The 25,252-nt window shown below is 43.9% G+C and overlaps 1 protein-coding gene across 2 annotated transcripts; it reads right to left on the bottom strand.

The window, feature by feature from the left end:
- Positions 1 to 57: 57 nt before the first annotated feature.
- clip1b (CAP-GLY domain containing linker protein 1b) lies at positions 58 to 25,024 on the bottom strand. Of its 2 annotated transcripts, XM_084571893.1 has the most exons (23): positions 24,859 to 25,024; positions 22,763 to 22,975; positions 22,155 to 22,535; positions 21,939 to 22,072; positions 20,993 to 21,117; positions 20,700 to 20,901; positions 20,082 to 20,279; positions 19,823 to 19,926; positions 18,953 to 19,013; positions 18,128 to 18,232; positions 16,582 to 16,743; positions 16,292 to 16,387; positions 15,131 to 15,188; positions 14,931 to 15,028; positions 13,540 to 13,614; positions 7,746 to 7,852; positions 3,321 to 3,366; positions 3,071 to 3,114; positions 2,111 to 2,216; positions 1,863 to 2,028; positions 1,720 to 1,772; positions 1,519 to 1,631; positions 58 to 1,385 (listed from the first exon to the last, which is right to left on the bottom strand). In XM_084571893.1, exons 2-23 carry the CDS (start codon positions 22,869 to 22,871, stop codon positions 1,151 to 1,153), a joined length of 2,778 nt encoding a protein of 925 aa, XP_084428019.1. In that variant the 5' UTR covers positions 22,872 to 22,975; positions 24,859 to 25,024; the 3' UTR covers positions 58 to 1,150. The 2 variants fall into 2 exon arrangements, with proteins under 2 accessions (XP_084428019.1, XP_084428020.1); XM_084571894.1 differs by lacking the exon at positions 18,128 to 18,232 and having other exon boundaries at positions 59 to 1,385; positions 24,859 to 25,023.
- Between the last annotated feature and the right edge of the window lie 228 nt (positions 25,025 to 25,252).

Raw genomic sequence — 25,252 nt, 5'->3', positions numbered from 1 at the left:
CGTCACTGGATTTTAAGACTTAAAGAGAATTAAATTAAACACATTCTCAAACTATTACACATTTTTGGAAATATTTTTTAACTTAAAATAATTTAATTGTTTTTCCCTAAAAATATTTCCAGTTTTTAGAAAAAGATAAAAAAAATTTATTTTGGTAATAAATTACTTTCTTTACCATGCTTCCTTTGTTTTTGGTAAAATATGAATAATTTTCTCAAATTATTCCCATTTTTATTTTAGTAAAAAGTAATTTTACCTCAAAACATTTCAACGTTTTAAATAAACAATGTGTCACATTTTCCCCCTCAACATTTTAGGAATATTTTAGGGGTAAAATATTTGAACTTTTCCTCAAATTATATCCTGATTTTAGGTGAAAATACTTTGACTTTTCTTTTTCTTAATAGAACTTATTTTGGTAAAACTTTCTTTACCTCCATTGTTTTACTCACAGACTTCTTCCTGAATATATATCGAATATATATGTTCTTGGTATAATTATTGACATGTCAGTTGTTATTATATTTGGTGTAACCGTACCGTTTTCATCAAACAGAGACTATTTCAACTCATCCTGAACAGTTTCTTCTCTGGAAACATCACAGCTCGTCTTCTCTAAATATTACGACCTCTTCTGACTTTATTCTCAAACACACCGTTTCCTAGTTTCCCTTCCTGTGGCCCTGATACTCTTCATAAACCTGACGGCAGCTTGGCTCTGACTGGAGGAATGTGCCGAGTGTCGAGGTGCTTCATTTCCCTTCACTTTAAACTGTGCTTCGCTTTGTTCAACACGTAATAAAATCAACAGCTGCTCTGTTGTTGTTTTTTTCTTTTTTCTTACAAACTGAATCACGTTAGAAACGACGAGCGCGGACGACGGATTCATTAAAAACACGGATATTGCACTGAAGCAGCGTATTTGGACAAGCGTGCTGCGTTAGCGTTTCTCCTCGGCCAGAATCGGAGCAAGACAGTAGCTAATAGTGATATGCAGAAATACAGTATAAAAATACATTATGGAAAAATCTGCAGGGGATTTAGTCAGGCTGGATGGAGGGAAACAGAGAGGAGGAGGAAGAGGAGGTGAAAAGTGTTTGAGGAGGAAAGAGGAAAAGGAGGGAGGGAGGGAGTGAAATGCTTGCAGCCTCTAGAAGGTCTGGTCGTCGTTGCAGGACTCGGTGGCGTGACCAAAGGCCTCGCAGATGTCGCAGTAGGGCCTCTCGTCGGCCGGGTTGCCGTGGTAGGCGGTGTGGGGCACGGAGTCGGGGCTCTGGGCCTGAGTGGGACAGTCCTCGGTGTCGTGGAGGTCGAAGCAGTCGCAGATGTCGCAGAAGAGACGAGGGGTCGCCTTCTTCTCACGCTTGGACACGACTTCATCGAAACTACGAGACGGAGAAAGACGGGATGTTCAACTTAAATGCTGTCGTTATAGACGCAATAATCTGAGGAACGTAAAGGTGAAGCTACGGCATTTTAGCCACATTAGATCATTAAACCGTTTATCAAAGCTTTTACCCGTCGGTGCCGTCGTTGCCGTTGAACTCGGCCAGAGCGAGCTTCTTCAGTTTGATCTTCAGCTCCTCGTTCTTCCTCTGCAGGTCGACGATCACGCTGTTCAGGAAGTTGATCTGAAGGAGACGATCGGGAAAACGTGAGAACTGAAAACAGGCCTGAAAGTCAGAATACATAAATATGAAATGTTATTGATAGACCCACCTGTCCCTCAGCGAACTCCTTCTCTTCTCTCAGCTGCTCCAGAGCTGCGTCACCTTCAGGAACGAGTCAGAAATATTTCAGCAGACGCATCATTTATCAACAGTTAACTCAGATATTAGACTGAGACAGAAATGTGTCCACACCTGAGGGGGGAGCTTCCATGTCTTCTCCCTCTGACGTCGGCCTTCCCATGAGCCTTTGCTCCAGACTCTGGACCCGGCTCTGCAGCTGAGCCTTGTCTCTCTCCAGCGTCTCCACGGCCGACTGCAGGGTCTTGGCCACGGCGTTTTCTCCTCGCAGCACGGCGATCTGCAGCGACAGGGACGCCAGGTTAGCACTCTACACACCTGAGGGCTTCCACGACGACCAGGGCTCAGACATGTGGGAGTACCTCATTCCTCAGAGTTTCCAGTTCCCGGTCTTTTTCGGAAATTAAAGCTCCAGTGGATTTCTGGAAGTTTCCATCTCCCTCCGTTTCCTGATTGGAGATGGTTTCTCTGCAGAAACACGAGACCATTTAAAGAAACGGCCGTTAGAGTTTTATGGAGTATGAGACCATGGATGGGTAGACAGCTTCCTTATCTTCTAAAAGTCCTGTGTTTGTTTCTCCCTCCTTTAAAGCATTCATTTAATTCACTAAAAGCAGAAGAGTGGAGCAGACAGAGATATTTATTCATTCATCTTTTGCCCTGGGTTTAACCTCTCAGGCTACATACAGGCTGTAAAGTGACAACACCAGCCCTCTACTCTCACATCATCCTGTTTTCCTTTTTTATGGTTGTTGCTGAATACAAATAGTTCATTCATCTAAAAAAAACTATTCATCGAATGCACCAATTTACTTCTAATGTGCCAGGTTAAAGGTGCAGCATTGAATTTCCATAAACAAGTTTAAAACAGTGATTTCTTCAGTCATTTTAAAGCAGCATTGTCGACTTGCCCTTCTGTCCCTTTGCACATTATAGCCCCTAACAGGGGTCATGAACATAGCAGGACAATGGATCACATCGACTTTAAATTTTGCAAAATATAAATAAACCACAAAACCATGAAAAAATAAGACATTTAATATCGGGGCGTGGAGGAAATGTGACTTTTAAAACATAAGGATAACTGTTAGCTGAAGCTGAAGACACTTAACAATGATAAAGAAATGTCCTTAAATCTGTAACATGTTGGAATGTGCTAGAAGATTCATTCATTGTTTATGTATAGTTTAAATCGTCGTCCTTAAACACAAAGCAGATTCTGCAGCAGACGTCTATCGATCAAGTGTCTACAAAGTTAAATTTCCAGAGTCTGAAAACCAACAAACAAACATGTAAATAATCTTTAATTCTCATTTTCTTACCTGGTCTTCATGTCTGGCTGCTGATTGTTGCGGTCTTCATTGTGCTGGGAGGAGAACAAACACAAATATAGAGGTATTTAAATAGCGGCTAAAGCCGTCTGAGCTTGAAGAGTTCAGTCGCAGCAGGAGGTCAACCCTCGCTCTGCCAAAACCTATTAATCAAGTCACCTTTTCTGGCTTCATACCCCCCCAATCTATAACAGGATGAAGGAAATGATTTACGTAACATGAAATTTGGAAAGGTCAGTACCTCATCAAGACGCTGAGACTTCTGGGAGGCCAGCTTCAGCTCCTCACTGAGAGAGAGAGAGAGAGAAAAGTGACACATTTAAGTCAAGAAGTGATATCTGTGTCAGGATCGTTGCTACAGGCTTCAATCCAGGTACAGCCACATGTTCACATCTGTTACATGTCTCGCTTATGAAGTTCCTACAAGTAAAAGTTAAAATGCTTTAGTTTATAAACACACATACACACAATGTGGCTAGGAAGCTAAAGGAGCTACAATTAGCTGGGAGGCTAGGAAGCTAGGAAGAGCTACTATTAGCTGGAATGCTAGGAAGCTAGGAAGAGCTATTAGGAAGCTAGGAAGAGCTACTATTAGCTGGAATGCTAGGAAGCTAGGAAGAGCTACCAGGAAGCTAAGAGGTGCTATTATTAGCTGGGAGGCTAGGATGCTAGGAAGAGCTACTAGGATGCTGATAAGAGCTATTATTAGCTAAGAGGCTAGGAAGCTAGGAAGAGCAACTATTAGCTGAGAGGCTAGGATGCTAGGAAGAGCTACTATTCGCTAAGAGGCTAGGAAGCTAGGAAGAGCTACCAGGAAGCTAGGAAGAGCTACTATTAGGTGAGAGGCTAGGAAGCTAGGAAGGGCTACCAGGATGCTAATAAGAGCTATTATTAGCTAAGAGGCTAGGAAGCTAGGAAGAGCAACTATTAGCTGAGAGGCTAGGAAGCTAGGAAGAGCTACCAGGATGCTAGGAAGAGCTACTATTCGCTAAGAGGCTAGGAAGCTAGGAAGAGCTACCAGGAAGCTAGGAAGAGCTACTATTAGGTGAGAGGCTAGGAAGCTAGGAAGGGCTACCAGGAAGCTAGGAAGAGCTACTATTAGCTAAGAGGCTAGGAAGCTAGGAAGAGCAACTATTAGCTGAGAGGCTAGGATGCTAGGAAGAGCTACTATTCGCTAAGAGGCTAGGAAGCTAGGAAGAGCTACTATTAGCTGAGAGGCTAGGATGCTAGGAAGAGCTACTATTAGCTGAGAAGCTAGGAAGTTTAACTCCAGTTTGTCATAAAGGTGAAGAAAACTGCTCACAGATTTCACTGGTCGTCTCAATAACGAATCAGAACGATCCTTTATTCACATGAAAAGGTTTAACTATCCGTACTTCCTCTGTAATCTGCAGGTGTAATCTGCATATGATGAAGAGACTGCGGTGCAGACAGCGCTCTGAGAGAATGTATGAATGTGGATATTTTTAGATGCTGATTTTGTTGGAGTTAAGACCCATGTGGGTCATTCTCAGAGAAGATCTCTGCAGCTATGTGTGACTAATAGCCCCGTCTGAGCACCATCTGGGTGAAATATTTAGCTGTCTGCTGTATAATCACATTCACCATGGCTCTTTAACACCCTCCACTCTAACACAACAGGGAGCGGAGCAGCGCTACACTAAATATGTTTCCACATATTGTTTATTATGAAGACGGTCCAGATGAAACGTCACTGGTCTCTAGACTCCACTGAGTCCACTCAGACTGGAGGATGAGGAGCAGAGGCTCTGGTGGTAATCTGGAATAAATCCATTCTCTCTGCTCCACGAGGAGTAAACATCAGGTTTACAGGAGGAACAGAAACATGGAGGTAGCCTCCTCCTCCTTCTTCACCCTCATCTTTATTTTTTCCTTCTCCTTTTTCTTCTCTTCCTCTTCTTCCTCTTCTTCCTCCTGCCCTTCTCCTCCATCCCACTTTTTCTCCCTTCCCCCTCTCCTTCTTCTCTTCCTCCTCTTCTTCCTCTCCCTCTTGCCGTTCTCATCCCTCCCTCTTCTTCTCCCTTTTCTTCTCCTTCCCCCCTCCTCCATTCATCGCTCTCTTCTCCTTTTCTCTTCCCCCCTCTTCTTCCCTTCATCTTTCTCTTCCTCATTCTCCTCCTCCTCCTTCTTCTCTTCCCATTCTCCTTCTTCCTCTTCCTCCTTCCTCCTCCTCTCCCTCCCACTTCTCCTCCTCCCCCTCTCCTTCATTCATCTCTCTCTTCTCCTTTTCTCTTCCCCCCTCTTCTTCTTCTCCTTCTTCTTCTTCAGTTCAGTTGTATTTAATCAGAATAATTGATCAGGTTAAGAAACATTGATCCAATTAAACAAAACTTCTAAGCGTGACACTAGAATCAGCTGCTGGTTTTATTTATAAAGTCAGTTTTATTTTTACACTTCTACTCTCTTCTCCTCTATTTGCCTGCTGGACTTAACAGATCCAACCCAAACTGGATGTGACCGACACAAAGACAGAGCAGCGGTGTCTCCTCTTGGACGACAGAAAGACGCTTTGTCTCCACACAAACAATCACACAAGTCTAAAAACAGACACGCTCTGATGTCACGGAGAGAGGGAGCGGCGGCCATGTTGGAGCCAGGCGGCTCCAGGAGGAGACGACTGATTACATAAGAGCAGTGAGGAAGGAAGGAGGAACACATTGTTGGGACAAGGGAGGAAGACGTAACGCAGCAGTTTGAACATGACTAATCCATTCGGAGGCATTTTATCCTTTAAATTATTTAGGCATACACAGAGGAGCAGACGGACGGATCATTTGTTGACATCCTCTCCTCCTCCTCCTCCTCCTCCTCCTCCTCCTCCTCCTCTAACAGCACGCTGCATATTGATGACTATAATTCAGCCACTCAGATCCATCTGGAGCTCTGACGTTGCAGCTCGGGGCTGTGATGAGTCAGGGGAGGTGTGGCGGGACGACGTAAAGAAAATAAAAACAGAGGCACGCGACAGCTCTGCACGAGGTCTATAAATAGACCTCAGCATCGGAAGCTACAAACAAGACGATGCAAGGTCAACATAAGCAACTAAAAGCTGAGCAATCAGCCAAATGTCTGCTGCTCATATATATTTTATTAACCTCTTAAGCTCCAGGGTGCTGGGAGGTGAAGCTCGCCTACAAAAGACTAAATAAAGCAGGAATAGCTTCAAAACTATCAGCTCCATATGCATGACCTTGGTCTCTATGGACAGGTCAGACTTTAGAGAATGGAGCAATCCCCTGACTAGAACTAGACCAAGAGTTTATAGAAATACCAGAAAGCACAAATATTCTACAAAGGTTTTAGTAAAAACAGAACCAGACTGACTCTTCATTTGGACATTTGGATAAAACCAAAGTACCCAAAGTGTTCTACTTTTTGTTTTTTTTACCTCTTGAAAGGAAACCTGGCTACAAAATACTACTGATTCCCACTACAGGAGGTAATGTACACGTAATTCAACCTTCAGCCATCTTATTTAGCCTGTACATCATTAGATTCTACCATTGTGCACATTATAAAATCGATAAAAATACTGATATTTCATCCATACGGGTGTTGTTGATGCATTTGACTCCCCAGTTACATGAGTCACAAAGACATGTCACGTCTTTTTGAAAAGGTCTCCGTCCATACGAGATGGCTAAATTGCGTTAGATATCTCTGGTACCACCATAAGGCCACTAAACAGAGGCAACGAACCATGTATGAATTTGACACATGGCTCAGATTCAGTCAGGTAAGTCACCATGTGGCGCATAGTTGATGGAGAATCATGTAGGACAGGCTCACTAAAGGTATTTGTTGTAAGTTCTTTGGGGATTTGATGAAATACTGAGACATAAGAAGAAATTCTGACATTCTAACTGAGGAATTTTTGGTCTGGCTACGTATTTTCTTGGTTTATCTCAGGCTAGCATGTTAGCTCCAACTGTGTGATGCTTTGTATTAATGGAAAGAGTAGATTCTTGAGTTTCAAATAACTTTCCCTCGTATTCACAGGGTTTTTATTTTTTAAACTCAAACTCTGTGGACGGCCAGTATTTATACGTGGATAAAGCTTTATGTATAAAGTTCTTTAAAGGACCAGTTAACACCCCGTATCAAGTATAATTCCATTTCAACACAACAGTGATGTGACTTTGGCAGAAGGTGAAGCTCAGTTTAGCTGAGACGTAGGAAGCGTACTAGCTAACTTGGACGAGCATCGTTTAGAGTAAACATTTCCAGTGAAGACTCGTGGTTTAGGAATGTTTATTTGGAAGCCACAACACCCAAGAGTCCTTTCTGACTGATTGTGATTATAATACGTATTGTGCATTGTACTCCATCAACACATCCATAATAACATAATAGCGTGCTCTGGCTTATTATGTGCTTTACACAACGATTTATAGTGTATTTACAAGTGGGACCATCTCTCTGGAGAGTCGCAATCATAACAACACGTTTGACATTTAAGTTAAACCAATAAAGACTTCTTTTTTTATTTTTTTTAATGTTATTCAGTGGAGACACAGAGCTGATAATGCAGACTAGGTTTTTAATTCACAGCGTAGACGCTCCAGGACGAATTCAACAACAGCTAACTCGCTGCCTGGGGGTCACCTCTACAGGAAAAAACACATCAGTCACCCTGAGTACTTACATTTCCTTGCAGAGGACGCCGATACGCTGGTTTTCGGAGCTGCTCCGCTCCTTCGACAGACTGAGCTCTTCCTGGTATTTGGAGTTTTGCTGTTTCAAAGCCTCGAGCTGCAGAGGAGACACAGACGGAGGAAAGAAAAAGATCATCAGAGAGAATATATATAGATAAAAAAAACACCAAGTCTTCACAGTTCTAACCTCGTTCGGACTGGATTTGTTTCCCTACAGGAGGTGGGCTGACTTTACCCTCCCCATAAGGAGCGCTGATGAGGACATTATATAATTACAGCTGTAATTACCTGCTTTTGTTTTGTTTTACAGAAGCGGTCAACACTTTAAATCCCACACACAAGAGATTTTAAAACGGTTGTCTGTGCTCATTTCTTTCATCCGGACAGCTGCTTGTTCTTATTGTCAACTTAGTGCAAAATATGACTTTTACATTGAAATATTTTTGTCTTTCTTTTGGATTTATTTACTTTTTGCACCATTAAATTAATGTTACATTGGCTATTAGCAGTTAACGTCTGCCGTCACTGGATTAATCTGAATAAAACCTGAAAAACAAATGCGTGAGGATGTTGTTCATTGACGGATATCAGAGATAACGATGGACAGTCAGGAGCTGGGAGAGTGACGTTAAATTTTTTGGGCCATTTTTGCTTTTATCTGACGGCACGGTACAGAACGCAGAAGAGGGGAGAGACAGAAACGCTGGGATGGCTGCAACTGTTGTGATGCGTAGGAGGTAGAATCCGAACGCAGGACACGCACATAAAAAAAAAAAAAAAAAAACAAGGACTGGATGAAATAATTTCTAGTTTAATGAAGACTCACGATTGGGGGAAACAAAAAGTGCTGCACTGTGAAGCAAATCCGAACAGGGTACATGACAGACGACTTGACAAAAGACAAGAGGAAAGGCAGGACTATATAAACACACTCACGGGCTGATGGGTTAATGAGACACAGGTGAAACTAATGAGGGCGGAGCCAACAAGGAGAAACCAATCAACCAATCAAAGGAGGCGGAAAACACAGGAAGTAAAGCAGGAAACAAAAACTTCCAAGGATGAAACTTTCAAAACAGAGCAAAGGAAACCAGACAGGATCACAGAAGTCAACACCATGACTGCAGCATACCGACTCAAACCTCTAATCTAACTTGCTGTCGCTGCCACGGTGGTTTGTCTTCGACCTGCTGAATATCAGAGATTAAAAATCCTCATCTTCATACCTACAAAAGAAGCCGTCCAGAACCATGCTACAGTCTAAAGTTGTGCACACAAGAAGAACGATGATAAAACCAAAACCTACGATGAAGTACAGGGGACAAAGCTGAACTAATTTCACCTTTGAGGCAACGACCACAAGGAGCAACTGTTACAGCTGATGTATAACAGTTCAACAAATAAGTAATTGCTCAATTTTTGTCCAAAACACAACAATCAAGTAACGTTTGGGGACAGCGTAACTGCGTCTTGACTCAACAACAGCTAATAAACCCAACCAATCAAACAGGTAACCAAAAAGGTCAGGCAAATATAAAAGCTGCAAAACAAGAAGCAGTATTGAGAATATCTTTCTTTGCTGCACTCGACTCCAAAAACACCAAAACATTCAGTTTTCTAACAGGGACAAATAAAAAAAAACAACTTTTTCCAGTCAAAAGTCTAACTTACCATGACTTTATTATTAATTAATCTATCAGTTAGTGCTGTCATTAATATTTTTCAACATAAAGTTCTTGATATTTAGGAGATACGGGGCTCGTCTGGGACTTGAACCCAGGACCTCTCGCACCCAAGGCGAGAATCACACCCCTAGACCAACGAGCCACATACAGATATATGTCTATATTTAGAAAACACATAATATTTTAGTATTTTCTTCTTTCATTATTAAACCAATTACTTTAAAAATGCCTAAAAACGTGATTAAAAGCCTAAATTAGTCAGACTAACAACCCACAATGCAACACACTCCTGTTTACTGTTACATAAGACAAAGAGAAGAAGGAGAAGAACCATTGAACCAGTGAATGTTGGTTAGTTTGCTTTTAAGAGATCATATAAAACATTTAAATTCCTCAGAGTCCATCGTGACGCCTCTAAACACACAGTTTGAGCTCTGCTACCACAGACACATATTCCACATGATGAATAATCAAGCAAATCAATCAAAGGCTGAAAAGAGAGATTCTGGGTCAATAACGGTGAAACCGAAGGCGATGCTTAAAACACACAAATGCACACACACACACTCCTGATGAGGCAGCAGAAAAGAAGCACGGTGAGTTGAATCCACGTGAAACTAAAAATAAAAACCTCCGTTCCTCCAACTTCACCTCAAGCAAAACGTTCGGTTTCTCACTCCGGTCAGACGTCTACGATTCCAAACGCATCCGAAAAAAATCACAGCCGACACGTCAAAGCGCTCCTCAGACACGTGCAGCGCCGCGATGTGAGCGGCGTCGGGACAGCAACAGTCAATAATTGATTAACAACTTTGAAATCAATGTGGCTTGGCTGTAGCTGGCGTCAGATGGAACACAGAGTAAGCCTGGTGGAAGCCGTCTGCTGTGTGTTTCTGTTTGCACGTTAAATCATCGTTGGGTTTCTGTCAAATCAAGTCTACACACACACACACACACACACACACACACACACACACACACATAAACACGCAGGATACGCTAAATTAATCCAATCTTAACACAGAGGAAGATTTACACCAGAAAAGAGGAAGATCCATTCATCTGCTCCCGGTGTTTATGTTACACTACTACTACTACTACACTGCAGGCGGCTGCAGCTCTGACCTGGCTTTCCTCTCAGTTTGAATCCTGTGCTTAAAAAACAAACACCCGGCCCATCGTACCTGGTAGTGAGGCGAGTAGATGTTGCTGGAGTAGCCCTGACGCAGAGCAGCTACGTCCATAACTACACAGCTCAGCGCTGCCGGATGTTCGGCTGTGTTCACCTGCTAAACGACAGCGGTGTCGTTCCAAAGCCTCTGCTCTCGCTCTGACTGTGACATGCAGCACAAGCTGAGCATCAATAAAGCATCGGCTCTCACCCCCTCCCCGGCTGAGAGAGGGAAATGGAGCGTCTCTCTCTCTCTCTCTATCTCTCTCTCACAGTGGGGTTAAAGAAGCCCAGCACCGAGCACTTCCATTATGTAAGCCTCTATAAGCTCCTCCCCAGCCTGCAGCTCACAATCTGGTTTGTTCACATCGTATGTACACACACTCCTCAGAAGGTTTACATTCATGTAAAATCACAGAATCTCAATCATAAAGATTCAGGATGTGTGTCTGGTTAAAACAAAGGAAAACAGCAAAATGTTTGCTATTACTGCAACGTTTTCCAGTTACGCATGACGTCCCAAAGCGGGCAGTGTCTTTCCTGGGCTCTACTCCCAGCTTACTGCGCCCGGTAAAACCTCAAAGGGAGGGGGCACAGGTGGCATCGTCACCAGACACTTGAGCCACCTGAAGCAGCCCCTTTTGACTTGATGGAGCAGTGGCTACACACACACCAACGTCCTCTTACGTTTAAGACCATAGGAGCTGGACCGTAGATTGAACGGTGACTCAAAAGCTCTGGCTTAATTAATTTGGTCAAAACTGCTACCCACGCAGGGGCTCGTCCGGGATTTGAACCCGGGACCTCTCGCACCCTAAGCGAGAATCATACCCCTAGACCAACGAGCCACAGGAAACAAACAAAACCACTTGATTCCAAAATTCCAACAGCAACGTTTTCCAGATCCTCCTGAGGGATCCCAAAATGTTCCTAGGCTCATAAAGACATATAAAACCTTCAGTGACTATTCATACCTGCAGCCAGAGTCATACCCCTTCACCAACAAGCCATATACAGATATACTTAAAGCGTTCTGGTTCAATAATAGACAAAAACCCAAACATATTTAGTTAAGCAATGAAATTAACCACAACCAAGAAGGCAAAACAACCAAAAATCAATCCAGACCAACTCTGTATTTCAGAGGAAACATATCCAGCTATGAAGAGGCTAGCTGAGGTACATGAGCTCATTCAGGTTTTGGACACGCGACCTCTCAGACCTGAAGCAGAAACCATATCCCTACACCAACCAGGCCCATATACAACTTCCCATGAGCAAAACAAAGCCACCAAACCACTCCAAAACTCAACCACTGGCCATTCACACAAAAGATAACCACAACTGAGACACAGGAATCTGACTTTTTGGCTGATGTGTTTTGGGAATACCCACCGCTGCTACTGGAATATGAGAAAGAAATCAAAACGGTCAATGATTCTGTTCTATTAAGCAATGAAATTTTGTACTTGGGCAAAACACAAGACTCTCTTGAGGGCTCTGGTAACAAATACAAATATATTACTCTGTTAATAGATACTGAGAAAGCTCTCACACCAAATGTGATGATGTGGTTGACATTAGAGACTCTCACAGTCAAAGAGATCAATGTTATTCATAATAATTCTGTTTTATCTTGAGACTGGAGCCTCAAACCACGACTTGAACATTTATCAGCTATGAGATCAGACTTTAGATGGAGCCATATGATTAATTCACCTCGGTTCAAAGCTACTAAAGTTGTGTTACTAATTGATATCGTTAGTAATTGTTGTCATTTCATTTTCTGTCAATAAATCGTTCCTCATGATTCGTCTTTAAACCCAACGTGAGAGAAGCAGATCTCGAGTCAACCGTCCTGTAACTAAAGCAATGTCCTGTCCATCCAGGCATCATCATCATCATCATCACCATCCTCATCATCACACACTGCAGCTCACTCTGACATGTGCAGGACTACTTCACACAGTACAGCGTCCTGGGTGAGTGGAGACAGATGTAAGAGCATCTCTGCTGAATAACTGCTCGACAACCTGTGTGTTGGTTTTTCTCTCTGCGGTTAATATTTGATGAAGATCATGTTTTGCTGATTCTAAACCCAGAAGGGTTTATTCTTCAGTCTTGTCTGTATTTTGTTTGTCAGGATTCCTACATAGAGGGAGTTAAAAAGAAAAGTGTGAAGCCAAAAGGTTTTCAAACGTAACAACAACGAGAGAGTCCAGCTTCAAAATGTGCATGATTAGGTTTTATGCCGTGGGATGATGAACACAGAAAGCATGTGTGTGATCATCTACCGCTCTAATCTCATATCCATTTCAGTCTGTCATGAGCCTGAACATCTGGAGCTGCAGCTGGACTGACGTCAATAAAACAGAGCTGAGCTGAGCTGAGCTGACTGTCAGGCAGGTGAGGAAGAGGGCACCAGAGATCCACAGACTGAGGGATCAGCTGCAGGTAAACCTCTTTTAAAAGGAGTGTGATGGACTGAGTGAGCAGTGATGAAAAGATCAGGTTACAGATGCTGAGGCTGAGAGGGATGACCCCCACACACACACACACACACCCACACACACACACAGAGAGAGATGGCTGGCAGTACTTCACGCACGGCTGATTAAATGCGATGACTGGGACTTGCAGGGTCACGTGCAGTCAGTGTGGGAATCCTGATCTCTAACGCTGGAGGCTACGGATGTTTGTGCAGATTCTTCCACACGGAGTGAAACACATGCAGACGTCCACTGAGCTGCATGTTGAGAAAGAAAAACTAAGCAGCTCTTTAACATATTAACTGTGTATTATTAGAACGTCATGAAGATAAGATTCAGTGCAGGATTGTTATATTAGAATGCATTTATTTTCACTAGTGTACCTAATGAAGCAGAGAGTGTGTGTAGATAAGTATCTCACAGGTTTCCTTCTGCTCACCTGTGTCTCCAGAGTCTTATTCTCATTGGTCAGCTGCTCGAGTGACAGGGCCGTCCTCTCCGACTCCTCAGTGGCCTGAAAAACAAAATAGAACCATTGTAGGAGCTTTTATCAGAGGTCAGAGGTCAGAGGTCAGAGGTCAGAGGTCAGCATGGACCCCCTGACTGGTCCCAGACTAACCAACCTGTGATCCACTGAGTGTTCTGACTCCTTTCTATCAGAACCAGCATCAACTTCTTCAGCAGCTCGTCTGTTGGATCAGAACCACACGAGTCAGACTCAGAGATCCTTGGTCTGATCCCTGACTCTGGTTCTCTTTACCTTCCTCTCAATCTGCCTAATTTTCTTCCCCTTGGCCTCCTCCTCCTCTTCTTACTGTTCCTCCTCATCCTCCTCCTCTTCTGCTTCATCCTCCTCTTCCACCTCTTCTTACGCTTCCTGCTCCTCTACCTCCTCTCCCACTTGCTTTTCTTCTTTATCCTTCATCTCCCCTTCTTCGCTTCCTGTTCTTCTTCCTCCTCCTCCTCCTCCTCCTCAGTGATCCTTGGTCCATCACTCTGTCTCTGGTTCTCCTCCTTCCTTAGACTGTTGGCCTCCTCTTTTTCCTCCTCTTCCATCTTCCTCTCTTCCGCCTAATTTTCTTCCCCTTGTCCTCCTCCTCTTCCTTCTTAGTTGTCTTCTTCTTCATCCTCCTCCTCCACCTCCTCTTCCACTTCTTTTTATGCTGCCTGTTCCTCCTTCTCCTCCTCCTCTTCCTCTACCTTCTCCTTCTCTTCTTCTTCCTCCACTTCTTCCTCCTCCTCCTCCGTGATCCTTGGCCCATCACTCTGTCTCTGGTTCTCCTCCGCCTCCGCCTACTCCTCCTTCCCCTCTTCCTCCTCCTACTCCTCCTCTTCCTCCTTTCTCTTCCTCTTCTTCTGCCTAATTTTCTTCCCCTTGTCCTCCTCCTCTTCCTTCTTAGTTTTCTTCTTCTTCCTCCTCCTCCTCTGTGATCCTTGGTCCATCACTCTGTCTCTGGTTCTCCTCCTCTTCCTCCTCTACCTCCTCCTCCTCCTACGCCTACTCGTCCTTCCCCTCTTCCTCTTCCTCCTCCTCCTCTTCCTCCTCCACCTCCTTGGTCCATGACCCTGTCTCCGTGTCTCCTCCTTCCTTGGACCACTTCAGACCAGGATCAGGAGCTGTGGTTCTGGAGATGTTCTGATCCACTTCAACATTTTTCCTGCTTCTAACATCAGCTCTGAAGACAAAATGTTCAACTTGTTGTCTGACATATCTCCACCCACTGACAGGAGCCATCGTAACCAGATACTCTCTGACTGGTGGATAATACACTAAAGCTGCTCTCCATCTCTCCAGTACAGCTGCATCACTGACTACATGTGCAGACCTACCTGTGTCAGCTGAGCTCTGAGATCTTTCTCTCTGCACTGACTCTCGTCTTTCAGACTTTGGTAGTCTTTCTTCCATCGCTCCACACTCTGCTCCAGCTCTGACAGGAAACAGAAGAACGACATCAATCACCTTGACAAGGGAACAATAAATCAATCAAACACACTGCAGCGAGCACAAACCCCACAGAGGTGGTGTTTACCTTGCATGGTCTTCGTCGTCTTCCTGTCCTCCTCCTCAGCTGTCTCAAGCTTCTGTCTCTGAAGAGGAGAAACATCAGCTTCGACTACGAGCTAATCACAACATTCTTGCACCTTGAGCTAAGCGGGGAACAATGACTGGGTCCAGAAAACATGCGGGGTTCGTGGATAAAATGCCTCGTCTTAATGAGGCTACTTTCACAATGCCCACAAGCAAAACACCTCACAGAGAAAGAGGCCGGCTAAAAATCAGACAGTCAGTTACAGATAAGACTCCCACAGACGTTAGGAAAAACACACTGGAAATTACAAACAGGCCTCGTGGTTTAAAGCCACTTTACTGTAAGTTATGAAGAAGAAGAAGAAGGAGATGAGGAAGAGAAGAAGAAGAAAGGGGAGAAAAAGATGAGGAAGAGAAGAAGATGGAGAAGATCGGGGAGAGGAGAAGAAGAAAAAGAAGGTGAAAAAGATGAGCAAGAGAAGAAGAAAAAGCAAAAAAGAAGAACAGGGAGAGGAAGAAGAGGAAGAAGAAGACGCAAAAGAATAAGAGAATAAGAAGAAGAAGAGGAACAAGAACAAGAAGAACAAGAACAGGAAGAGGAAGATAAGAAGAAGCAGCAAAAGAATAACAGAATAAGAAAAAGTACATGAAGAAGAACAGGAAGAAGAAGAAGAGGAACAGGAAGAGGAACAGGGAGAAGATGAACAAGAAGAAGAAGAAGAAAAAGCAGCAGCAAAAGAATAAGAAAACAAGAAAAAGAACAAGAAGAGGAACAGGAAGAAGAACAACAACAACAACAAGAACAAGAACAAGAAGAACAAAAACAAGAACAGGAAGAAGAAGAAGAAGAAGACGAAAAAGCAGCAGCAAAAGAATAAGAGAATAAGAAAAAGAACATGAAGAAGAACAGGAAAGGGAGGAACAACAACAAGAACAAGAAGAACAAAAACAAGAACAGGAAGAAACAGAAATGCCATAAAACAAGCTTTTTAAATGTGAATATTGAGATGAACTAGCTCTGTGCTGTTTATTGTGATGTCTGTTCCATAGATCTTGGGGCGTCACATGCCTGAGCAAGCTGCCTTTTGTTTCTGCTAAAGCTGAATGTGTTCTCTAATGTGTTTGCTCTGTTTAATGACGTGGATCAGCCTCCTCCACCTACCAGGCCGCTTAGCTGCTGCTCCACAGAGCTCTTATCCTGCTGCACGGACTGAAGCTCTTTCTGTTTGCTCTCCAGGTCGACACTCAGCTCGCTGATCTGTTGGGAGACGCGCCGTATACACTATACAGTGAACACATGTAGATCTGAGCAGAGGCATTATCACAGCAGGGTGTGAGCTGTAAATTAAATGACACTAAATGAATAACCCTTTGTGTTGTTGCGTACGTAGCTGTGGCCAAGGTTGAGATAAAAACACTGGGGATGAGAACTCTCTGGTGATTTCCACAAACCTTTTTCTCCTGAGACTGAGCCTGGGCCTTGAGGCTGCTGATCTGCTGCTGCGACAGGGACGCCGCGTCCTCCTTCTGCTGGGACGCCCGGAGCCGGAGCTGGAGGTCGGCCACCTCCCTCTCCAGCTCCATGATCCTGGAGCGCTCAGACACCGTGGCCACCTGCAGCAGAATATATATATAAAGAGGACACGTGAAGGCGAAGAGGGGACGGGAGATTAAGAAGTGGCTGCTGGAGCCTTTTAAACCAACTGATAGTCGATAGATCTAAGTTTTACAGATTTTCTGTGCAGACACGTTCTCATTTATCTTTTTCATGCGATTATATAACCTTACTTAAGTCATCAAGCTGCCTGGAGTTATACAGATTAATGGTCGAAGGGATCAGGCAAAGATTTTAATTGTTAAATAAACTTATGTCACTGCTAGGACCTGCAAGTTAATCCAGATGTAGACTGAAAATAGCTCCCAGTATTATTTCCTCCTGTTTCAGCCACGACTGATAAAAAGCACAACATCACGGCTGCTGCTGCAAACTACAGAGCCACTGTTAAAAATAAAACATAATATTTGTGACGCGTTAGGCCTTGTTCAGACCTGGTATTATCATGTCTCCTGTGTGATCCAGTCACAAGTGAGCAGCTCTAAGTACTAAGTAGTATTAAGATAAATAAAGCTCATTATTGAGGAGATAGAATACTTAATTCAACATGCTGATGAGCTTTATATGACAGAATTACACACAACACTCCTCATATTAAACAATCTCCTGAGTTGATTCTAGTTCAGATTAGTTTCTAGTTTAGTTTGGTTCTCAGCTCCAAGGCCAGAATCTTTTAAAAGGCTCTCATTACTAATGAACAGACATCACTGATTCATGTGATCATTTCTACTAGTGGTTGAATGAATGAGTTAAACTCCTCTTCCTCAGATCAGCCCTGTTGAGTAGGTGGTCTTTAATGTGACCCAGGACAAAACCCAGACCACCTCCACATATATTTAACATTTATTATAGTCTTTGTCTTATATTTTATGTATCTTTTTAAAAACACAACTGCGATGGGTATTTTGAAACTGAGATGTCTGGTGCTTACAATGAAAATAATGTCTTTCTTTCTTAAAGTTTCGGATCACAAACGTGTCCCAGATGTGTTCACACCTGTTCTTTAAGCTGGCCACTTGTGATCAGATCACTCAGGAGGACACATATCTGAACAGGACACGTGAGGAAGGAAGTTGCCACAGACAGCAAAGTCGGAAATTAGACTAGTTTGGATTTTTTCGTGGAAAAATCCAAACAAAGCAAACCAAGCTTTCAAGTTTAGTCTGAAGACTCTCCATCTGTGTTTGAAATGAGTTTGTGACCTGGAAAGCTTTTCATCTCCAAACACGGTTCACTATAATGAACCTCATTATTAGAGAAGCTCCGGGGCAGAAGTTAATGTCCCTGCGCTGTGTCTTTAGTTTCCACGCTGCAGCTCCTTCAGTAGATACCGTGCACCATTATTAAACCTAGTGAGGAAAAAGCTGCGACCGCCAGCATTACCCTAGTGTCCTCTAAATCCCTCTGGAGTTTTTCAGCTTTGGTCTTTTCAAAGAGCAGGCTCTGCTCTAGCTCCTTTATGTGGGCATGCTCCAGCCTGGTCTGCGTCTGTTAGTAAGAGAGAGAGCAGGAGGAGAAGGAGAACAAACACCAACACCGACATGCCAGACAGAAGACTTTTAAAGAGGAGAGCAGTAAGTAAGTAAGAAAGCTCTGATGGTTTCCAGCATTTCAATGACATCATTAAATTCCTTTCCGGCACTTGAACAGGAATCATTTCAGGCGCTCCAGAGTGAGGAGGATGCACACAACACATGCAGGAGAGGAGGAGGAGGAGGAGGAGGATGACAGGGTGAATGCAAGCTTTTAAAATAACAGCCGTGATCAGATGACGAGGCGATGGTAGTTTAAGAAAAACCTCAGAGGAAGAGTGAAGTGAATTAAACATGAATGAATAAATAAAAGGAGCAGGAAGAAAGTCTGAAAGAAAATGAATGATTCAAAGAGTGCAGGGAAAACATAAAAGCTTCAGCAGAACGAGTCATTAAATCAACTCTTCTTAGTTTTTAAGAATCAGAGAAACTTTAAAGTCACTCCATGTAGTTTTTAATAAAAAGAAAATTTAAAAACTGAACCAGAAGTTAAATTAAATCGTCAAACTTTCACACAGGAGGTTCTGATTCGACAGGTGCTCTAATAAATTCTACGTATTCATCCCTGTGTCAGTAATCCAGACGCATTAAAGAAGCACCGGGCCGATAAGTGAGGGAGAGAGGGAGCGAGAGAAAATGTTTAATTGAGAATCAGGTTACATAAAGCATGAGTTACCTCCAGGTCTCCTTTGGTGATGCAAGCCTCCTCAACACGAAACTGCAGGTCCTCCACTTTTCTGTCAAACAAGGACGACAGAGAACGTATTTTACCGTTTGTAAGATGATACTCTGGAAAAAGATGATTTAAAAGACCACGAAGCGACTGTAAAGATGTAGGAACACGATTTGACCTTATATTTTTACCACTGTGTTTGGCTGATGTGTGGAAAGTTCAATAAACAGACGACAAACGACCAAAATGCAGCAATTAAAATCACAATAATCAACAGACAGTTTATCCTTTAATTAACCAATAAATAACAAACACAACTTCCCCTAATAAACTTTTAAACATATTTTAACATGAACTCTATGAATGAAGAACAGATTTCAGGATAATAACCTATAAATAACAACAACTCCACCTTTTTCTCTTTGTTTTAGTGCAAAGAAGTAGATCATGAAAATGTTTGCTATCCTTTAATAAAACATTTCATGAACAACCTGAAGCTTATTAGAAAACTAAGTGTCTTTTCAGCCCATTGCTGCCATCTGCTGTTTAGTTCTGGATACCCATCGTATCACTGAACTAGTCGATGTCAGCGACGACGTCAACGAGTCATTGTGGCCCTGTACTGATGTGTTTTATACACCTTTTATATTCATACTTAAGAAACTATAAAATAACAACATGTATAAATGAATGTAGGGAGCATATCAGAAAAGGTAAATATGGTGAATTAATAAACTGAGGAGAGAGATGCAGACGTTGAAAGTCGTTGAAAGTTTTGATTGTGTATTCTGAGGTTTGAGAGAAGAAGTGAATGACTTTTTAAAAGCAGCGCTCGGAGCTGAGGCGTCCAGGCTGCAGGTGAACTCCACCCACCTCTTCTCCTCCTCCAGCTGGTTGAGCAGCTCCACCTTGTCTCGATCTGCTGCTTCCACCAGCGAACGAAGCTGGTCCAACTTGGCCTCCATCTCCAGCGCATACTGTAACGCACACCACAAAGTTTATTTCAAGAGTCTACATTTGCTCAGTTTGTTGGCAGGAGGCCCCGGCTGTACGTTCAAGTTGGGCTACTGAGATCTTTGAATGTTTCTAAGGCAACTAAGGAAGAATCAGAAGACAAACACTGCACACAGACCTGATCCCGGCCTTTCCTCAGCTGGACCAGCTCCTGCTGCACCTCTCCTGCATGGCTGGTTGCTTTGGCCACCTCACACCTCTCCAGGGCCCTCTCTTCCAGCAGCTGCTCGATGTGCTGCTGCTTCTCCTTCAGAGCCTCCTGCAGCGCCGTGGTGCCGGAGATCTTGCGAGCGTACCGGGCGGACGTCTCCGTCAGCTGAAAAACGACACTCATGTTTCACTCTGCGGGACGTCAGATGATACAGGTCAGACTGGGTCAGAGGGCTCAGAGGTGGAGGGAGTAGTTTATGTTCTGGCTGAACTGTATATGAGAAGATCAGTAACACTTTAAAATGTCCAGGAAACATCCAGACTCAATACTTATCAGAATATGAGTTTGGATTTCATTATCGCATAATTGGACAGTCCTACAACCAATGAGAGCAACGCAGCGTTCTTGACAACTGCCTTCATCGCTGTTGGTCCTCTAAAATGATCAGACGTGATAGGGGAAGCTTGTTTCTCTGATGGCAGCTAAGCTAACAACGCTACTGATCTTATCATTCTCTGTGATTTGTTTCGTGTTTAAACTGTCTCACTGCAGTGCTGGTTCTTCTCAGCACAGAACAGGTCTCACCAGTCCCGCCCGGCTGGGTTTGCCGCCGACTGAGGAGGTGGCGGAGCTGAGGGTGCTGATGGAGGAGGCGCTGGGGCTCCTCTTGAGAGTGGACATCCTCCGGGAGCTCTTGGCCTTGGTGGGGGTGGTGCAGGGGAAGCCGATTCGCGTCACCTTGTGGACCGGAGCAAACAGACCGTACCTGGGCATGCACTGGAAGTATCTGAGGAGGAAACGGGTTGCACAGGTTGTCTGTTTGTCTTCAGCTGCTGATAATAAACAACAGATCCACATTTGTCCTCTAAGCTCTGTACCTGGTCCCAGCCACGGCTCCATCGTTCTTGCCGAGAGGTTCGTCTAGTTCCACTCCACACCAGTCTCCTTTGGCAAACTCCGTCTCTCCGAGGAACCGCACCGCTCCTGCTTTGTTACCGCCAACCTGCAAACAATAAAAATCACACAAACCGATGTTTCCTTATGAGGAGGCGGCTGAAACGAGATGTACATGAAACAATTATGCACAAAAAAAAATCAGATTTAATGTAAGAATGATAAAAATGTTCTGATCTGTTGTTCTAAAGCCAACATTTGGTTCAATCCACTGACTGTTAAGATGGATGAACCTTCACTGACGCCACCCTTTACTTGAGAGCTGTTTATATGGAAGTATTTCTGTGCCATCTGAGGTTGAACATAAATTTCTGAGGTTGAATTTTTTTCAGAATGAAAATAAAAAAAAATCATCAAATTTCTAAAAAATTCAACCTCAAAAAATTCAACCTCAAAAAATTCACCCTAAAAAAAAATCAACCTCAAAAAAAATTCAACATCAAGACTCAACATCCGGGTAACCAGGGAGAAGCAATCGTTCTGGTTACCCGGATGTTTATGGAAGTATTTCTGTGCCATGTGAGATTTTTGAGTTTGAATTTTTTGAGGTTGAATTTTTTTTGAGGTTGAATTTTTTTTGAGGTTGAATTTTTTGAGGTTGAATTTTTTTTGAGGTTGAATTTTTTTTTGGTTGAATTTTTTAGAAATTTGATGATTTCTTATTATTTTCATGCTGAAAAAAATCAACCTCAGAAATTTATGTTCAACCTCAGATGGCACAGAAATACTTCCATATGTTTAGAAGCTCAGTGTTGCGTCCCTGGCAGCCGCCATCTTGGCCTGACTCCACCTGACCCCAGCTAATTCAAGGTGAGGTGAGAGGTGCAGCGTATGTGGAGCAGTCCATGCTTCAGACAGTGTGTCTCTCACCAGGACACGGTCTCCCAGCCTCAGCTCCCTCCTGTTCTTCTTCATGGAGTCTGGGTCTGAGAGGTTGGACACGGACTCGCTGGACGTCATCATTCGGTTAAGTGCTCCGCTTGTCTTTATGCCGGTTCCCTGAGCTGAGCATAGAAAAAAAAAAAAACGGAGCCTGTTAGACGCCTGATAAATACTTAAATACCTGAATAACTTTCTAGATGTTACCGGCTGAGGCGGCGGCAGCAGGGGCAGGCTCGCTCGTAGCAGAGGCTCCCAGCGCCGGGCTGGCCTGACCACCGTTGGCCTCCTTCTCCGGGAGTGCGGTCCTGGATAGCTTTGAAGGTCGCGTGAAAATCCCCCGACCGTCCTCGCACTGGAAGTACCGCACCCCCGCCACCGAGCCGTCGTTCTTCCCGATCGGGTCGTCCAGCACGATGCCCGCCCACTGCCCCGGAGCGAACTGGGTGCCCCCGACGAACTGCACGTAGCCCGGCTTGTTGCCGTTGACCCAGACCCTCTCGCCAACCTGAAAGTCTGCGTTTCCATCCTGGGTCGGCGAGGTCACGGTGCCGGGCGACTTCTCAGGAGGAAGTGGCTTTGGAGCGCCTGTAATCAGAGTCATCACCTCATTAATAAACAATCATGAGCAAAAACAACGGATTAGATTTACTTTATATTTGGAGCAACAAAGTTTGGTTTTACTCAAAAAGGACAAATAATTTAAAACCATTCGGACATAACAAAATCACCACCTTCCTAAAACTTAGTATGATAGATAAGGTCCTGGTACAAACACAAAAACTTTCTTCCTCTTCACTCGATCCGCGTCTTACCAGATGACGGCGACGTCTTCTGCGGGACACCAGACGGACGGCCTATTTTGCTGGGGGGTTTCAGCCCGCTGACCTTGGCTGGAGTAGTCATGGCTCCTTGTTTGTCCATGGGTGTGGTGGTGATGGTGGTGGTGGTGGTGGGGGGGGGGCCTGATCAAGGTGGGGCACTAGGCCTTCCCCACCACACACACTGTCCCAGTATGACGGAAGGAGCTGGAGAAGCAAATAAAAAACAGTCAAGTCAGTCAAAAACAAACACAGACAAATTATTTCAGTAAACAAACGTCACAATGTTCATGACATGGTTCAACAAGAGTCAAGAGAAAAAGAGAAGGAGACGAATGAGAAAGAAGAAGGAGGAGAAGAAGAAAGGGAGGATAAAAATATCAGAAAGAGGAAGAATAGGTAGGAGGAAGAGAAGGAGAAAGAGGAAGGGGGATTCAGTAGAGAATGACGGGATAGAAAGAGAAAGGAGGAAGAGGAGGAGGAGAAGGAATGTAAAGAAGGGCTATAAGCAAAAAGAGAAGGAGAAGAATGAGAAACACGGAGGAGGAGAAGAGGAGGAAGAGTAGAAGAAGAGAGATGAAAATGGAGAAGAGGTGTATTTGAAGTATAAGCAAAAAGGAGAAGAAGGAGAGAAGAGGGTAAGAGAAGGAAGAAGTGAAAGATAAAAAAGAGGAGGGAGGAGAGTGTGAAGTATAAGCAAAAAGAGAAGGAGAAGAAAAAAGAGAAGAGAATGAGGAATAAGCGGTAGGAGGAGGAGAAGAAAGATGACGAGGAAGGAGAAGAAAGAGGAGAAGGGAAGGAGAAAGAAGGGGGAGGTAGAAGAGAAGAAGAGTGGAAGAGAAAGAGGAAAAAGAAGATAAAAAAGAGGAGAAGGACAATTTGAAGTGTAAGCAAAAAGAGAAGGAGAAGAATGAGAGAGAAGGAGGAGAAGAGAAGGAGGTAAGAGAAGGAAGCAGTGGAAGATAAAAAAGAGGAGGGAGGAAGAGGAGTATGTGAAATATAAGCAAAAAGAGAAGAAGAAAGGATGGATAAAAAGAAGAAAAAGAGAAGAGAATGAGGAAATAAGGCTCAGGAGAAGGAGAAGAAAGAGAGAAGACGAAGAAAGATGAAAATGGAGGAGACGTGGAAGAAGAAAAAAGAGAAGGGAAGGACGCTAGAAGAGAAGACGAGTGGAAGAGAAAGATGAAAAATAGGAGAAGGGAGAAGGACAACTTGAAGTGTAAGCAAAAAGAGAAGGAGAAGAACGAGAGAGGAGGAGGAGGAGGAGAAAGGAGGAGAGGAGGAGAAGTGTTTTCTTTATACAACAGAATTAATTGATTCATCAAACTCTTCTGATGCTTCGTTCGTCTCTTGTTTCAACATCTGTTCATCTTTCCCTCCCTCCTGGAGACTCTTCACCTGATGTTTCTAAATGTCTAGAATAATAATCCCATGCAGTGACCAGGTAACAGATCTGCAGCATTACCTCTCCTCTCCTCTCCTCTCCTCTCCTCTCCTGTCCTCTCCTCTCCTCTCCTCTCCTCTCCTCTCCTGTCTCCGCCCCCCTTCCTCTGCCCAGCCGGCGCTTCCAGACCAAAACAACAAACACACCTGGAGCTGTCAAGCCTCACCCTGTAGGAAGCACCTGAGACTAACAGTGATTTATCTGCAGCTTTACACGACCACACCTCAACCACACATAAAAAAATATAATAAAAATAAATAAATAAATCATGACAAACGCAGAAGGAGACTGGGAGTGTTGTTGTTTGTGTCTGGGATTCTTCTTCTTCTACGCATCCCTGCAGCTAGTTGTATAATTTATTTTATTTAACCGTTAAACGAGACCTTAGATACTACATTTACAGTTAAATAAAATTAAATGAGTTATTTGGTGATAATCCCCCCAGTTCAGGTTAAACACACTGATTGCTGTCATGTTTTTTTATTTATTTCTGAAGCCTTGGTCCCTGCTGGAATGCCACAGCAAGCTAGCTAGCTAGCGTCAGGTTAGCTTAGCATGCTAGCACCAACTGATGCTAAGGCAGTTAACGGCTGACTGACCGGACACTAAGGCGGGATAAAAGCGGACAGCGGCCGTTGGAGCTTACTTTGTGTCTGAACCGGGTGAACTGGGTCTCGGTCGCGGGAAGCTGCGGCGTCTCTCTCTTCCACCGTTACATGTTTTTCCAGCGGCTCCGGTTTCCAGCCCAGCCCCGACCGAGCGACTCAGCCTGACGTCACCTTGGGAACGGACGCTGCCTCCACGGACACAAACAAACAAACCAACCAACCTGTGGGCAGAGGGGCGACACTGCACTTCCTGTCGCGGTTTTCACAATAAAAGCACGAAGAACATGAACACATGTACATGAAGACGTGAACACGAAAAGACGAGTCATATAAATGTTTGTATCAATGAAACCTCCTCAGTTAACCTTTCCTCCATGTTGTGAAGAGAAGGCCCTGGATGAGGAGGGATCTAAAGGAAGCAGGAAGTAGGCT

The sequence above is a fragment of the Chelon labrosus genome, assembly GCF_963514085.1.
Source record: "Chelon labrosus genome assembly, chromosome: 22".
In the NCBI taxonomy this organism is placed as follows: Eukaryota; Metazoa; Chordata; class Actinopteri; order Mugiliformes; family Mugilidae; genus Chelon; species Chelon labrosus.
The sequence above is the reverse complement of the archived record's forward strand: the minus strand, read 5'-3'. Positions and strand labels throughout refer to the sequence as shown.